Below are 16756 nucleotides of genomic sequence, written 5' to 3'. Positions count from 1 at the left end.
TATGGTATTTAAAAGTGTTTTTTATTACTATATCATCGTTCTAAGTTTTAAGTTCTTAAAGTATGATTGCTACAGAATTATTGCACTTTAAATGAAAGACAGACTTCCGTTCTTTTTAAACCAAAAAGATGGACTTGCCAGGTCTGTTATTTCCGTCACAAGTCACTGTCACTTCACTGAATGTTTCTCTATGAGAAAAATAGACGAAGCATATACAGCTTGCCTTCCACAAACTTTCGTGAGAAGTTTCACAAACTGTGAAGATGCCCTTATTGTGTATATAAAAAGATACATCCTCATGCTTTGTACGGTGACTTTGCATAAGTCCCTGGCAGAGTATCAGGAAGTACAAGTAGAAGAAATAGCTCTACAGTAGAAGGGAAGCGTTAAAATAAATTGAGAAAAGGGAGCTGGAGCCATTTTTAGTCCAGGGGACCTATGAGAGGGCAAATGCCTTTGAATAGAAAAACCCCATAATCTTATCCAATGAATCCTCACAGGAAAGAACACTAGATTGGCATTTCTGATTGAATTCTTGGTGGTCCAGCTGTAACCGAAGTACTCAGCTTTGAGAATGTCATCCCATTTATTTACAAACCGATCTGGTTCAACGTTTGCCTGCTACTCGCTGAGCATGGAGGCAAAAAAAAAATGGTCCCAGTCATCCACCAACTTGTGCAACACAAATCCTAAACCATATGTGTGATTAGAATCACATGTCCTTATGAAGGCGGGCAGGGTTTCACTGAAGAAGGTTTTGGAAGAGGAGGAGCACAGAATGTCAGAAGGAAGGAGAAAAAGGGTGTTTGTTCTACATCTGGCTCCTGTTTCAGAAGTAGGACTCGGCGTACGGCCTTTAGACACCTGTGAAGTCCAGTTCCACACTAGCTGTGAAGTGTGCAGTGACTTCTTGCTGTACAGAGCAAATCATTTTCTATATTGACGTACCTATCTGGAAACCTGTTCATGGAACAATTTGCATCATTGCAATTGTTTTTAAAACAAACAGCTCTGGTTTAAATCAAACTAAACAAAAACCACCCTCTTCTTGTTTGTAAACAGAAAACAAGAACAAGGTCTTTTTCCAGTGGGCTGGAAGCAGCCTGACTCTGGGCTCTAAGCGGGGAGGGGGTGCTTCTTGTTTTAGGGGTTTCAGGGCAAGTCTTTTCCTCTCTGCCTGTATGGAAACCAGCTAGTACTGTCTCCAGCAAAAAAAATTTGGGAGGGAGGAGAGATTTTTTATTATGACTTTGATTCCTTTACTGCAATATTGCATGTGTTTGGAACAACTTTTTTTTTTTTTAAGCACGTCAAAGATTTTAGTACCTTCAGCGGTGGTAGTGTAGCCGTTTTGCCTTATGATAAAAGGTAAAATGGTCCATTTGTGGTGGTTTAGGAAGTTCGCCAAGTCTTTGGCATTATAATCCTTCCTCAGATGCCTGTCTGAAGTTTACATGAGTTTTAAAGCAAGGGCTTAGAACACGAATATGAAAGGTAAAAGGTATTAGAGATGAGGTTTGGAGCGCCCTAAGTGTCCTTATCAACATGTTCATCCTTCTGAGATGTTATTTATTTCTATATAAGAGCCCCCTAAAATCTCCATGGCCCTAGGTCAGGCAAGATTAAAAGAAGCTGTATTTACCAAAAAATGAACTGGGTTGCTAGCAGTATCTACATGGAAATTAATGCTTCGTATCTTTTATTAAAAAGTGATCATTGTTGCACTAGGAACATCTTTGGCTTAGCAGTTGCAAATATTAAAAGCTTCTGGGCTTGCTAACCCCAAGTATACTTCTCCTTACCTGTATCATTTAGATTAAGGTTTTTGGTGTTCTGGTTGGTTGCTGACAGTTACAATGGATGTGCTAATCCTTTTCAGTGTGGGCCTTCACTGAATGAAAATGACCAAACCTCAAATCTACCCACCCTGATCATATAATTTAGCATTTCTGTTAGTCACTTCTTTCCTCTAGGTTGATTTCAGAACTATGCCAGAGAATTGTATAATTCTTCTTTAGTCAGAGTTGGTTCTAATTAACAAATAAGTCAATAAATGTATAAAGTTTAGTACCTCATTTACCTTCTCATGAAAAGCATGTTTTATTTCACCACCCCCTCATCCATATATCTACATACTATAGTTTCTTCTAATTGAAACAGTGGGAAGGATTTCTTTTAACGTTCTTATCTGTACTTTCTAAACCACTTAATGTTGAGACAACCAGACTGCTTAGTTCTTATAATGATAAAAAGGGTTTATTTGATGCTTTGAAGCCAAACGGTATTGGCTTCTCAGTGACAGATCATTAGTGAAAATATATAGGGGGATTTGATAGGTCTACTCTGAGGTGTCCTGTCCCCAGTTTATGAATATTATTTTAACAGAGCATTGCAATATTGGGAAATGATTTGAGTAGATAGTATCCGGCCTATTCAATGAAGGTTATGATCATTGACACATAGACTTTTGACTGGCATGCTTTCATTTGCAGCATGTTGATTTCAGTGTGGGATAGAGTGTCTGGATCTCTCTGGGGTCACTGACCGAGATGGTTAATTATATGTGTCAACCTGGCTAGGCTACAGTGCCCAGTTGTTTGGTCAAACACTAGGCTAGATGTTGCTGTGTAGGTATTTTGCAGATATGATTAACATTTACAGTCAGTTGACTTTAAGTAAAATAGATTACCTTCGATAATCTAGGGGACCTGATCCAATCATTGAAGGCCTTCAGGGGTTTCCCAGAGAAGGAGGAATTTTGCCTCAAGGCTATAGTATAGAAATCATGCCTGAGTTTTAGCCTACTGACCTTCCCTACAATTTTGGACTTGCCAGCCTCCACAATCGCAGCAGCTATTTTTCCTTAAAATAAATCTCTTTATATACATTTTATGTATTTTTCTCCAGAGACACAGAACCAAAAGTACTATTCTGTGGGTTTTTTTTTATTCTGTGTTCTGTGTCTCTGGAGAACCCTGACCGTGATACGTTGACCCTTAGAAAGAAAATCAAGGGTTTGCCCCAGAAATATTCAAAACACTTAGATTACTTTTTAAGAGAGAAAATTTTAATCTAAAGGTAAAAAGAGGTTATTAAGCCTTCCTAAATTGGAAAAAAAATCGTAATTGATGTCAGTTTTAGTTTTAGGAGAGTGAATTGGGAAGAGCAGCAGAGCAGCAAAGGATAAGGATTGGAGGGAAGTCTCAGTACAGTCTGAAACACATTGTTCTTGGCGTCTCCAATTTTTTTTTCTTTTCTGAGCTGCACTGTTTATTTTGCTGCTTGAAACCTACGTGACAGTATGCCACTATAATTATGGGGTTTCATCTAAACCTTTACTACACTGCAGGTACAGAAATATACGGACACATTTTTGGAGAACGCAACAAACATTTTAATTTGTACATAAGAAAGTGTTCAAAAGGATATGCATGGCAAGCTATTGCAGGTTATTTGTGAGAGAATTTCTGCAGGTAAAACTTGTTTAAATTTAACCAACAGTAACGCGTCAGTGTCTTTAAAATCATGACAAAAATCTTCTCTCTGTGCATGTTGTCCACGACAAATTACTATGATGTATGTTTTTACTGACCGAAAGACTTAGGACTATCGTTCTCCTTAAAATGTCCATAAAGTAATATACTGAATTGGTTTATACTTAATTGCTTTTCACTCCAAACCTTTGTATCTTATCTCTCAAGTCATGTAGCCACAGTGAGCCATCCATAATAAATTGTGCCGTTAAGGGAAACCTGTATATCTTATTCACCTTTATCCCCTCTTCCCCAGCGTTTTTCACACAGTACGTTTTCATTAATTTGTGGGTGGGTAGGAGAGGAGAGAGGCCTGCAAGCTGCAGGTGCAGAAATTGTAGAGTGGGCCTCTTCTATCCAAAACACCCACGGAAACACCCACTGAGCGGGGCTTCCATTGTTTTTGTTATTTAGCTTTACGTCTAAAACCTCTGGGGGGCATCAGTCGAATGAGTAAAACAATACAACTGCAGAGCTTCCCACAAAGTGAAGCCCTGTGAAGTTTTAAGTATAGAGATACAGTGACTGCAAGGAAAAGGGCTATCTGAATCTCTCAGGCTTTTTCTTTCTGCCTGACTGTTTTCCCGTGGGGATATAACTCTAGTTTCCATTTTCACCAGGTCACGGAATCTCAGGATCAGAAGGGACTCTAAAGTCTAAAAATCCAACCCGTACACAGTGCGTTAATCCAACACATCGCCCCAGATCAGTGTTTGTGCACGGCAGTCCTCAGTGATGGAAAGCACAGCTCGTTACATTCCGGTAACTTCCAGTCACCGGACCTCAGTCTCTCTTCTTGAACTACACTGAAAGTTAACCTTTAATTCATTTATTTTATTCTTCCAGAGTCTTATTTTCTCTAGAGAAAATGTACTTTCTTTCAAACAATCCTCCTGTGTTATGGCTTAGGATCTGTATGATAAATCCTAGGTTGTTCTCTTCTGAATATGTTCTAATTTATCATCCCATTGGAAATATCTAGCTCAGACCATGTGATGTGAGGACCAAAAAATAAAGAAGGCTGTTCCGCTGACTCAGCATGCTGGCTCTCTGCTGATACCGCCCATGATGCTGTTAGGATTTTTACTGCCTCATCACACTGAAGTGTAGTGAGCGTACTGTCCGAGGGCCCTCCTTCCTTGTATCTGCTAAAGCTTGGGTAGGTCTTCACTTTGTACCTGTGCAGTTGTTCCTTTTTAATGTAATAAGAGGTGTTCGTAGTTATCACGACTAAATGAATCTTTTTAGCTATCGTCCATTATTTCAGTCTGTTAGATAATTTTGGTCCTGATTCTAGCCATCTCTCAGCTTTGTTTTATCTACAGATATAAAGCCCTCGTTCTCATCTGAATCTTTTATAAGAACATTAACCTCCTTTCCTTCCCACTGCTCGCTTCACAGCTTTTATTTGGACTATTGAGGGCGTTTGGTATCCACGCTCATTCCCCTGAAATAAGTCTTCCACATGCCGGGGAATACCTGTTTAAAACAACAACAAAAGCCATGAGTGAATGAATGATTCTTGTCTTCCTGTCTTTTGCCTTCTGTCTCCCCAGCCACCGGTTGAGATCTCTTTTCTCCACCTGGACCAAGTTATCATGTGACAAGTTTTTCTCAAGTCTCACTCCTTCTCCCTTCCAACCCATCCAACACCAGCTGCCAGACTGGCCTGCCTGGATCACACATTTAGCCATCAACACCCCTCAATGACTCCTTGTCTTTGGTGGCAGAACAATTACATGACTTGGCTGCTGCCTGCCCTCCAGTGTCATCCTCCAAAGCACCCCATCTCGCATCCTTGACATCTCACCAGTCCTAAAGCAAGACAGGGAACCCATTTCTTATCTTTCTAATTGTGCGTCTCAAAAATTAAACATGTGACTTGCTCACAGACCAGTGGTGGATTAGGTAACTTTTAGAAACACTACCCTGGGCATCTGATTCTTCTGTTGAATCCAGTGATTGGTTTCTGTGCCTCAGTTTGAATCTGTAAAGTTGCATGTCTAAACTAATAAGGATGTTGCTATTAGAGGAAAGGAGCTTCTGTGCACATTTTAACTTTGGTCAAGGAATTCAGAAGTCCATGTAATGTACATTAATAAAGTATTATCACTGAGAATAATGAACCGGAGGCCCTAAAGGCATTCTAGCATATGTTACTGGGTTAACGTTTAATGTGGCGTTTTTATAATATTTGCAACTTAGCTAGTGATACATAATGTTTAGGAAAGGGTTTTCAGGAAGACTTAGTGTCCACACCTTACATTCAGATAACCGAACCCTGGAGGTTTTAGATTTGTTAACGGCAGAGCAGACATGGGAAAGCGGGCTCTGCTAGCACCACGAAGTGTTCATGCAGCAAAGATTTATAGAAATGTTATAAAAGGCACGGCAGGGACCTGGTACTTCTTGGTTCATGGCACGTCACTGCTGGGGTAGCGTTTACTGTTTTTCTTATAAGCCTGTTAACAAAAGGTGGTAAGGAAGATCAAAGCAAACCTGCTTTATTTTCCTTTCAAAGTGTCAGTCTGCCTTTGTGAGTATTTCTTTGTCCAGCAGCCTGTCGGAAGCTCTGCATAATGCTGCAGGATGGCAGAATATTGTGCCTTTATTGCCACAGAGGCCATCAGGAAGTGGCGTCATCCTAGGAAACTGTAAGGGAGCCCTTTAACGTCAAGGATGGGGATGGCAAAGAACCTGCTGGGACCCTTTGTTCCCTAGGGGTTGTTTGAGTTCGTGTCAACCTATGCTGGCTTTGTCATTTTCAAACGATGCTGAGGTTTTTATAAATATTACGTTAACACGTGGATTTCTAAAACTCCTGCTAGAAGTAAATTGCAGCTTACTTTGGGGGAGATGCATAGAGAATTTAAAAGATGACTGAAGTCCAGTAGTTTTGAAGAATTAATCATCTCCTCTAATATAGAAATGTGGGAAAGCATTTTGGTCCTCCTGGGCCCCATTGAAAAGTAACTAACTAATATAGATATAGAACTGTAATTTACTAGTGACTGACCATTCAATCCAGCAGTAATAATTTTTGTTTTCAACTACAGCACTTGATTAGTACAAATCAGCCTCTTTACCATTTCAGTAATGTTTCTGTAAAGCTCACTAGGCTTGTAGAAAGAAAAATCTAGGTATACGTTCTCACTGGTTAAACAGATTTCTCTTTGCAAGAGGATATTCTTAAATGCACTCAGGGGCTATGCTATTTTCCAGTTTTATGGTCACAAAATAAAAGCTTAGGAAGCATAAATGTGAACAGAAGCCTGAAGGTGTATGTTCGGATGCGTGTGCCTACATGTATTTAGTCCTTTATTTAACATCGTGACAGCAAGGCCCAAGTCATGAGCTGACTTCCCTGCTAGATCAGCAAGTTTAACTCGGTTTCATGTGCATGGGTTGGTGCCAGGCAGCCAGGGTAGAAGGACAGAGAGACATAAATTCATTGTGTACTAAGGGAGTGGGGCTGTGGGTGGGGTGGGAACAGCAGCTGCTCAAGGGCCTGTTGACCTGTTTGGTTCATAGCAGTGATGAGTGGTACCACTTTCCACCTATGATTGTGAGTACATTTTGTGATTGTTCTGAAACTTTTTTTTTCTGTACAAAGCCAGGCTAGTTGTAAAAATCTACCCTTTTACACCAGGCAGTGTCTCATTTCTCTCGTTTATACAAGGTCTCCGTTACTATATCACTTGCTATTTTAACAATTTAAACAAAACAGTCGCAAAACCTGGTTGACTCTCGGAAGTCTACCTGCCCCAGTTCCCATGAGAACTGAATTAAGCTCCTATATCTGCAGGCAGCATGCAACGGCAATTGTGCCACACTGAAAACACTTATTCGTGCTGAGGAACAGTAAAGAAATTCACAGTGGTATTCGTTTTACTTCTGGGGATATTTAAATTTAAGGTCTCACTATCCCCCTTTCCACATTTGCTTTTATTTGGGGTCAGAGTGTAAAAAGGAGAAGACTATAGCCCCAAGCTCTGCCCCTACAGGGATCAAGCCACAGCAGTCCTGGAATTATATAACTTAACCCCTGTATCTGTTAAAGGCTGGGTTTGAGCATTTAAGAAACTAATCTCAAATGTTTTCATATGTCTTAAATGAGGTAAGAAATGTGTACTTCATGGGTAGGAAAAGAATCCTTTATTATGATTATTTGATCTTGAGCTGTTTGCTTCCCTGTGACTAGTCCCAGCTGTGACTGAGATGCAGTTAGTTGGTGCTGGAGTCAGGATTGACAGGGCAGCAGGATGAAAGCATCTTGGCGTTAGAGCAGATGGGCCTAGGTTTAATCCTGACCCGGTGATTTAACTAGCTGTGTTAACTTGAACCTCTCAAGCCTCAGTTTCCTGATCTGTCAGGTGGTGACTCCTCTCTCTTGGGGTTATTGTAACTAACAAAGATAACATATCTAACGCACCTAGCACAGCGTCAGACATAAAGTTGAACATGTTCCCAGATGATGGGCTATTATATTCCTGTTCTTGAGGCTTCCTTGCCTTATGGGTTACATGATGGTGGCAACCTCTGACCTCCTTTGGTAGCCTTTCGTTTCCCCCAATAAGTGATTTTAAGTATAACTCGTATTCTTTTAAAAACAAAGCAAAACAGCCATTTTGGTGGTTTTCAGATTTTGAGACAAATCAAAATTCTCCAGGAGACCCTCAGGCTAGAGCATGAAAAATTCGGTCTGTGTCACTGAGGGGTATTCCACTGAAGTTAACAGAAGCGGAAAACCATTGATTGCCTGGACTGGGTGGTAGAGCTGGGCTGTCCTGTGATCTCTCTTCCCCGGGACCTTCATTCTGCTGGGTGCCTTGAGTGCAGCCACAGACCTCAAGGAGCACTCCTTCCCGAAATTTGTAATCTTGTCTGGACAACTTAAACGCTAAGTAGTATTTGCTTTGCTGTTGCATTTCTCCATAAAATGACTGAGGCCATCCTTGAAAGTAATGGAATGGACATCTTCTGCAGAGGTCATTTGAATTTGAGCGCCCACTTTGCCTTTCAAAAACCTCTCTTGGGAAGGATTTTTGTTGTCATCCTAGGACAATGTATAAATATTATCATTTTCATTTTTTTATTTGGAAGGTGGAGAAAAAGGTCCTTTTTCTTGATTTCTTTCAGTAATACTTTTATTAAACTCAATGGAGATGATCAGAAGCTGTTAGCTTTACTTGGATGAGGAATATTTCTGAATGAAATCTGTTATTTGCCCAAGACACTGATTTTCATTTTCTCTACCAAAAGCTAGTTTCAACTATACTTTGTGTGTATGTTGCTTTTGTAAGTGCTAGCCTGATTCTCTAGAAATAAAAGAAACTAAAGTAGATTTGAAAATATTTCATAAATATGTTTATGTGTGATAATTGGCCTGTGTTTATTGATCATCTGATTAAAGAAAAATAAATAGGAAATAAAAAATTATTTAATTCAGAAAAAAGTTTACCAGTTACAGAAGGTTATGGAAATACATTAACCAGTTTGTATCCACTGTTTATTTCAAGGCATGGCTCCTCCCTTTCCTTTCCTCTCCACATCTTGCCATCTCTGTAGAAGTTGAAGAGGGGTCTAGGATTCTAAACCTTGTAGGCCAAGTATTTGTCAGAAGGAGAAGAACTGGAGTAGGAAGAAGAGAATCTAAATTTTCATCGTAGACTTACTGCCAACTAACATTTGACTTGGGCAAGAAACTTCACTCCGTGGGCCTCAGCCTCTTTGTGTGTAAAATGATGCTGATTCAGATGCCTTCTCAGACCCATTCAGCTCGTTTCCCAGTCTTTTATTCCAAATGCCTACATCACAGGTTAACATGATTTTAAATAAACTCCATATATGAAATTTCCTGTGTTTCTCTAAGCCACAAATCTAAACATGTTGACTTAATTAAATCTCCCAGCCTTTGCAGGGAAAGATTTCTGAAGATTTATCTATTTTTTTCCAGCAGGGATTTGCTAACCGTTTAGTACCTTTCCAGTCCGAGACTGGGCAGTATAAGTAGATAAAAAGCAGAAGTGTCCCTTGATGGAGTTGACAGTTGAACTGGAAACACCTTAAATAATTATGAAGCAAAAATGAACTAGTTACAACAATGTATTCTAAGATGTAATTAAAGCAGCTGGTATTTATTAAGCACTTCTCACTGCGATAGCGCCACCATCATTCAATCCTTGCCCCTAATCCTATGAGAGAAATGTCATCACCGCAATTTTACAGAGAAAACTGAGGTACCGAGAGGATAGTGAATTGTCTGAAGTTGCTCTTCCATGCAAAGGATTTAGAGAGGATATTTACCTCGCCTCAAAGTCCCTGCGTCCCCTCTTGGATAAGTTTAAGGATTGAGAAAAAAATAAGAGTAGGCTGGGAGCAAGAGGATTGCTTTGGACTTTCTAAGCTGACTTGAATTTGATTAAAAGGCAGAAACAAAAAGAACAAAGATTATTTTCTTAATTTGGAGGTTGACTTTTTAGTGTCATTTATTGTATATTTAGGGTTTTTTGCACACAGTATAAATTTTAGGCAGCCTAGAAATGGAGAGTCTTATAAAGTGAGAAAGCTTATTTCAGGAGAAAACAATAATCACTTGATGGTGTGCTTTGGAGAAATCAGTCCAGAAAAGAACTAAAATTGGGTCAAGTGTTGAGACTTGCTCAGCATTGCTGTTAGGGACTCGCCCAGAGCAGTGGGCACTGGGGGGAGTTTGCTGGATATAATCAAGGCAGCTTTTTTCCCATTGGAGGATCGTAGTGTCTCATTTCTGTCCTTTCGGCTAGACTTGCAGAAGGGGTATTCCAGATTGTGGTCTCTGTGAGAACAGGCACAGTTCTCTTCCCTGGAGGGTCTTGGGTACAGGGCCGCACTGGTCCTCAGGACAGTTGCCACCAAGCCTGCGTTTATACAGACTCTGGGGTTGTAAGAATGTCAGGGAAACTGGGATGTGTTACTGAGTGTGAAGCGAGCTGTGGGGTACCAGCCATGCCTTCATTTATCCAGGGGCTCGCAATCATTATCACGATGGAAAACCTGGCCCCCCAAAAGAAGAAAACGCCGTCTTGCCTTGAGCCCCTTTCTCCCAGCTGGGGTCCACTGCTGCCTGTGCAAGCAAAACTGCATTTTCCTCCCCTCCTGCTACTCCGGCCGCCGACTGGAAGAGGGAGCTGCCCAGCGTCTGGGCTGCTCGCCTCACGCTGTAACCCTCTGCTGGCAAGTTCCCAGGACCAGCATCCCGGCAGGCTGGCGGCTCCACCGGGGAGATGGAGCCGCTCCCAGCCCTCCTTGATTAGGATAAGTCAGGGTTGTCAGGGCAACTGTTAACGGCAGCATCTCCTATTTTCCCTTCTGTGCTGTGTGTGCTGAATATTTTACTGTGCCGTAGCAGGAAAAGAAGATTGGGAAAAGGTGCCGCAGCAGGAGGGAGAAGCTGGGATCTGATTGAGCAGGTTAGGCAGTGGGGGGAAGCATCCGACCTGCGTGCCTTTCTGGAAGGAGAGAGACAGAGAGACAGAGTGTGTGTGTATGTGTGTGTGTGTGTGTGTGTGTGTGTGTGAGCGAGCTTGAGCCAGCACATGTGCCTGTGAGGGGTAAGTGGGAGGGGGCTTGCAGAGGAGGCGGGGTGCTGCTAGGTGAGGGGGAACTGTGGGGCCTCAGTTGCCAAGAGGCTGGTAGTATCTGTCAGCTGTTTGCACACTGTTTACCCATAGGGGATCTATTACAAGTGCTCAAATGAAGCGGCAGCTTAGAAACTAGCAGCTTCCTGGGAGCTGCAATTATATAAGCATATAGTTTTGATGTACTAATAATTAAAAAGCAAGTAGCAGCGGTATGCCTGGATCAGCTACAGCTTTCCGACAAGAGAGACTGAAGAAGACCCATGCAAGGCCAGTCCCCCTTGGTTTATTCACCATTAATGAGGAAGATGAACAGCAAAAGAATGGGAATTCCAGAAGACCAAAAGGTATGCATTAGCCCTACCCTTTGGTCGGAGCCGGAGACAGCCCCCGTTTCCCACGCTCTCTGTAACACATTTTCTCAACTATGCTCGGGGTACACACTGCGTGGAGTGCTGGTGGTCTCCTAGCACCGTTTGCTGGTGGTATTTATACACTCTGTAGGGCTGCGTATGCATGAAACGGGGAACAGATTTTGCAGATTTGGTAGCTTTCAGATCAGCTGCCTTTTTGACCCAGGCTGCTTTCTTGGCCTAGAGAGCTTTAATCTTCACTTAAACAGTTGCCAATGGCTGTCCTCATCAGGAGGAGGGAATATGAGTTATCAAGGTTTAAATGAACCTCTCCTCACCTTCCATAGGTGCATCAGGTGATTTCTGTTTAATGAGGTGAGTTCCTCAAGAGGGATGAGTTGGATAGAGTGACCTAAGAGTGCAGCCTTTCCATGGGCAGTGGGTCAAGATATTACCCCCTTTTCTATTTTGAAGTGCTGAGAGAGGAGGAAAACAAACACTGAGCACGACTGTGGGGGGAAAAGCTGGGGAGCAGGGAGGGGACCGTGAGGTTTTATAACTTCTGATGGCAACTCTGCTACATCTGTATAGAGGTGGAGATGGGCTGGCTACAGGAAGGAGAGGACCGTTTCATGTGCTGTCCTTTCATGAGGGTGAAATCCAGCAGCAGCTCGCCGGCTTCTCTGGTCCCCATGTACTGCATCATCTTTAGCGCTGTCTCATGGCCACCCTGCCAGGGCTGCAATGATCAGCAACGTCATGCATTTTTGAAGAAGGGCTTTAAGGCTTACATTTTAAGTTTTCCAGTATCCGGATTCTTGCAACCCCCTTCCCAAAATACATATGAGCTGTTCTTAAGCTGATAGGTTATCAGTTTTGTTGCTGCCAACGTGCTGATTACATTTTAGCTCACATTCAGATTGTTCTATCACTGAGAGATCCCATTTTCCTCAGTGTGGCACAGAGCAGTAGCATGGCAAAGTAGCAAGCAAATATTTGAGCAATGATAGAATGAGTGTTTACATAGAATGCAGTGTCTGAAGATGACTGTCTCTCTCTCTCTCCTGGTTCTGTAGTGTATCTGTTTGCTTTTATTAAATATAATTGAAACTCTCTAGTTTAAATCCCAAAGTATATTTTTACTTCATTTTTAAAAGACTGTATACAGGGAAGTTCTAATAAGTAGAGTCTTATTACTGTAGTTGATTTTATTTTACTGTCAGACATTGCTTCTGTCTGAGGACCAACCCACCTCAGGCATCTGTTGATGCTGTAACTGGAAGGTGACTTAGGTGATTCTTTTATTTGCCCATGAATTAGATGTTGAACCAGGGTGTTCTCTTGATGAGAACTCAATACTTTAAATTGTTAGTAGCAAATCATTTGGCCTCCTAGGACTTGGTAACTTTTAAAATTAATGTGGATTTGTTGAATCCTGGCCACTGTGTAGTTTTGGAAATATTGTTCTTGATTTGAGGCACTTTTTCCTTGGGTGTCCTGGAACAGTAATTTAGGATAGCCATCCATTTTGTCCTTAGTAATTCTCTTGAATTCCTCTTCTATCTCTGAAAGGTTCTTTTCAGTTGCCTCTAGCTTTTTTTTTTTTTTTTTTTTTTTTAAGGAAAGAGGGCTGGGGGGAGTCGGTGCTTCTAAAAATCTGTTTGGTTTTGACAGTTTATGCAACTCCTTGGATAAAAGACTTAAATCAAGGAGTTTTCTGATCCCCTACCATTTTGCTTTTTCTACCTTTCCCCACACCAAGGGCAGGGGGGCGGAGGCGGAAGAGTAGGGGAAAAAAGCCCTGTGCTGATAAGGATATCCAGACTTTCTGTATATCCCCAAATGTCTCTAATTTATGGACACATTCAATAAAATAAGCAGATAAAGCACCTTGGGTATCTCTAATATTCTTTTCTTTTTTTTTTTTTTTTTGTGGTATGCGGGCCTCTCACTGTCGCGGCCTCTCCCTTTGCGGAGCACAGGCTCCGGACACTCAGGCTCAGCGGCCATGGCTCACGGGGCCCAGACGCGGCACGTGGGATCTTCCCGGACCGGGGCAAGAACCTGTGTCCCCCACATCGGCAGGCGGACTCTCAACCACTGCGCCACCAGGGAAGCCCCTCTAATATTCTTGATGGTGAAGACTATTGGCTTTGATTCTGAATTTCTCATCAGGTCTATAGGAGCAATAGGAATGCTCACTTTCAAGTCTAGCTTTGTACATCAGGACAGTGATGGAAATATTCTGCGTCTGCACTTGTCCAGTATGATAACCACTAGCCCCACGTGGCTAGGAGCACTTGCAATATGGCTGTTATACCTGGCAAACTGATTTTTAAAATTTTAATTACCTTCAGTTAAATTTAAGTATAGCCACATGTGGCTAGTGGCTACTTTATTGGACAACACAGTTCTAGTCCATAGAGCTGTGACTTTCTGAATTTGTGTCCTCTTTGCTTTGTCCATCCTTGACCGCTTCCTGCTGCCAGATATGGTCGGTCCTGAAATGAATGAGGTTATTAAGAAGGGCATCGTCTAGCAGACAGCCTGTTCTCTGCAAGGTGGCACATTAACCTGGATTTTCAGACAATTTCATTTTTCCTTTTCCACTTAGATGTCATTGCCTGCTCTGTTATTCTTACCAGTCACTAGTTGCCTATACCATCTTTTGCAACTTTTAATGAACTCCTATTTTCTAAATTATTTCCAAAGCATCATAGCTGGATGACATACAGGTTATCTTTTATGTCTGACTGTTGAGATAAGAAATAAAAAATTGGGGGGTTTTTTCCTGCTTACTCCACGGTCTAATCACCTAACCGTGTCTCAAACCTGGTTTTCATGCTTAGTATCTTCGTTCTATCATTACCAGGAATAGAGAAGCTTGCTATCTAAATTGAATAAGCTAAATGCTGCTATCCGGGATTACCCTGGGTTAATGACAGTAGCATCTTTCCAGGTACTCTACTGTTAGAAAACCATCATAATGAACTCAGTGGGAAGGAAAATGTCATTTACCATCTGGACTCCCAACGGTGGCTTCAAAATTACCTGATGGGGTCAGACAGTAGTTTGGTTAGCTGGTAGACTAGATCAACTATTAAAGGAGAGATTTCTCTCCCATGTGATCAATAGCAATATGAATGTTTTACATGCCTGGTTATTATTGACGTATAACAATTAGTAATTGAGAGTGAGCTGGGCGTATGCTATTGCTCTTATACCTCAGAACCCAAGCCTCAGTGTAATGCTGACTGTATAACTTGCTTAGGAGAGATTGTTTAGGTATTGCAGTGACTAAATGCCATTGAATAGGTGTCAAGGCAAACCTGCCTTATGATGAGTTTTGCTGAGTACAGTGTGATTATTAAGTAATATGACATTTTCTCCCTAAATCAATATTTGTTAAGTGCTCTGTGCAGATTACTCTGCTGGGCATTGTGGAAGTGATGCAAAGATAATTGACATGGTTTCTGCTCTCAGAAGTGTTTAACTGTCTAGTAGGAGAAGACAGGTATGTACAAATGATGCAAGAATATAAACTGAAATCAGAGGAAGGGTTGACAGGGTAATGAAATTATCTCTGCATACGTCCATGCCCTTTTCTAGACTGTAAGCTGCTTAAGGGCCAGGACTACTCCTCTTCATAAGTACTTTGTAGAGTGCAGGGAAAGCTATTGAATGGAGGTAAATTTAACATTCAGAAATAATTTTCTCTGGTTCTTAAAGGTCTTACTAACATAGGAATTTTAAGAAGTGTTGATGGTATTAGAATTGTCCTTCCAAGGTAACTACTTTGAAAGAGACAGTGCTATGTTTGGATGTGTCTGATGTGTCAGTTGTATTATTCTCTACCACACTGCATTTGTCTAATCGTGTTCTAGGGATTCTGCTGTTCTGTTGTTTTCCATCATAGTATTCATCATTTTCTTTGGAAAAAATGAAAGTATATGTTTACAAGGTGGAATCAATTGACTACTTTGTTAATAACTAGGTTAATGCCTTCTGCCCCTTTTGTTAGCTAATTGCAGGTTAGAATGTAAAGAAATAAACATTTCTCCTTGAAATCAGGACACAGTAGTTCTGACAGACTATGTTCTCCCTCCCCCCCCACCCCCCCGCATTGGGTTAAAATGTGTATTGATGGAGCCTGCAGTGACTCCTCTTCTTTTGACTTATCCACTGTAAAGGTAGAATTTCTGCCAGTTAAAGTTTCCAAATGAAATACAATCTACCATTTACCGTTTATATTCCTGTTGGATAGGTGGTGATCTAGCACCTCTTTGTAATGTCCTCTTTGTTAAGTCCTGAGTCTTTTTCTTTTCAAGGAGGAGTGTTATGTTAAGAAGTGTGAATGCCACTCAAGAGTCATTCTCACACATTTCCTCGTTTCTTTTCCTCTTTTGTTCCGTAGGACTTGGATCCTTGTCCAGTTCCCAGTGTCCTTATTTGTGCCATTTCAAGACTAGGCAAAAGGTTTTAACCATAGAATTTTGCAGCAAGTGAGGCAAAAGTATAGGTTAGAAGAACAATAATATCAAAGATCTCTATTATGAGGAGAAAATCTTAGTTGATTGGTACAACTTGTATTTCTTAAAAGACCCTAAATACAATGTTTTATTCGAAGCATTTATATTTTTTAAAAAAGAACAGAGGATATCAGGAACAAGGATCACAACATCTAATGTATGGCTTGCACACACTGGATTCTCATAAATATCTGTGAGTAAGTAGCTGTCTTTCAGGTATTCTGTGTTCTAGAAGTAGAAATTAACATATGGATCACTGCGTCCTAGTGGAACACAACTTAACCTGTACCTAACCACGTTTTTTTGGTACAGTGAGGTACTACATATAATGGAATTTGTTTTGCTCTATAAAACTAATAGGCTTAAAAATCGGGTGCCTGTTTCAAGAGCTGTTATCAGTGGGGCTAAAATTTAGCTGACTGCTCCAACCATAGGAAGCATAAACACATATTTGGTGGGGATCTCCCAGCTGATAAATCTTAGACCTTATTTACTGGAAGCTTGACTTGAGTATCCATTTCCACTAACATCAGCATGTTTCAAGGAGCAACTTTAATCCTTTGCTACCAAGAATTTTCCAGGTTACTTGCAGGCACCTTGACCAGATTTTTAGCAGAAACTAATACCTTCACAGCAGCAGAGGTAATTTTGAGAGAGTCCATCTTAATTCTCAGATTTTATAAGCTTTTAGAAAGAGCCCCGTTTATGTCAGACCCTCTGTG

The 16756-nt window shown here is 41.2% G+C and overlaps 1 protein-coding gene across 10 annotated transcripts in view; it reads left to right on the top strand.

Annotated features, from left to right (window-relative positions):
• Window positions 1-16756, top strand: part of MAP7 (microtubule associated protein 7) — a 166062-nt gene that overhangs the window by 11084 nt on the left and 138222 nt on the right. For 4 of the 10 annotated variants that reach the window (XM_060283924.1, XM_060283923.1, XM_060283921.2 and 1 more), the window contains exon 1: window positions 11154-11499. The exons of 1 other annotated variant lie outside the window; for it this stretch is intronic. In XM_060283924.1, coding sequence (XP_060139907.1) covers window positions 11367-11499 — 133 coding nt within the window. In that variant the 5' untranslated portion in view covers window positions 11154-11366. Of the gene's footprint in view, window positions 1-10751; window positions 10985-11153; window positions 11500-16756 lie in introns of those variants that run through there. 5 more of the 10 variants (XM_060283928.2, XM_060283927.1, XM_060283925.2 and 2 more) reach the window with 3 other exon arrangements.

The sequence above is a fragment of the Globicephala melas genome, chromosome 14 (assembly GCF_963455315.2).
Source record: "Globicephala melas chromosome 14, mGloMel1.2, whole genome shotgun sequence".
NCBI classification, from domain to species: Eukaryota; Metazoa; Chordata; class Mammalia; order Artiodactyla; family Delphinidae; genus Globicephala; species Globicephala melas.
Note: the sequence above shows the minus strand (reverse complement) of the source record. Positions and strands in the feature narration are given on the sequence as shown.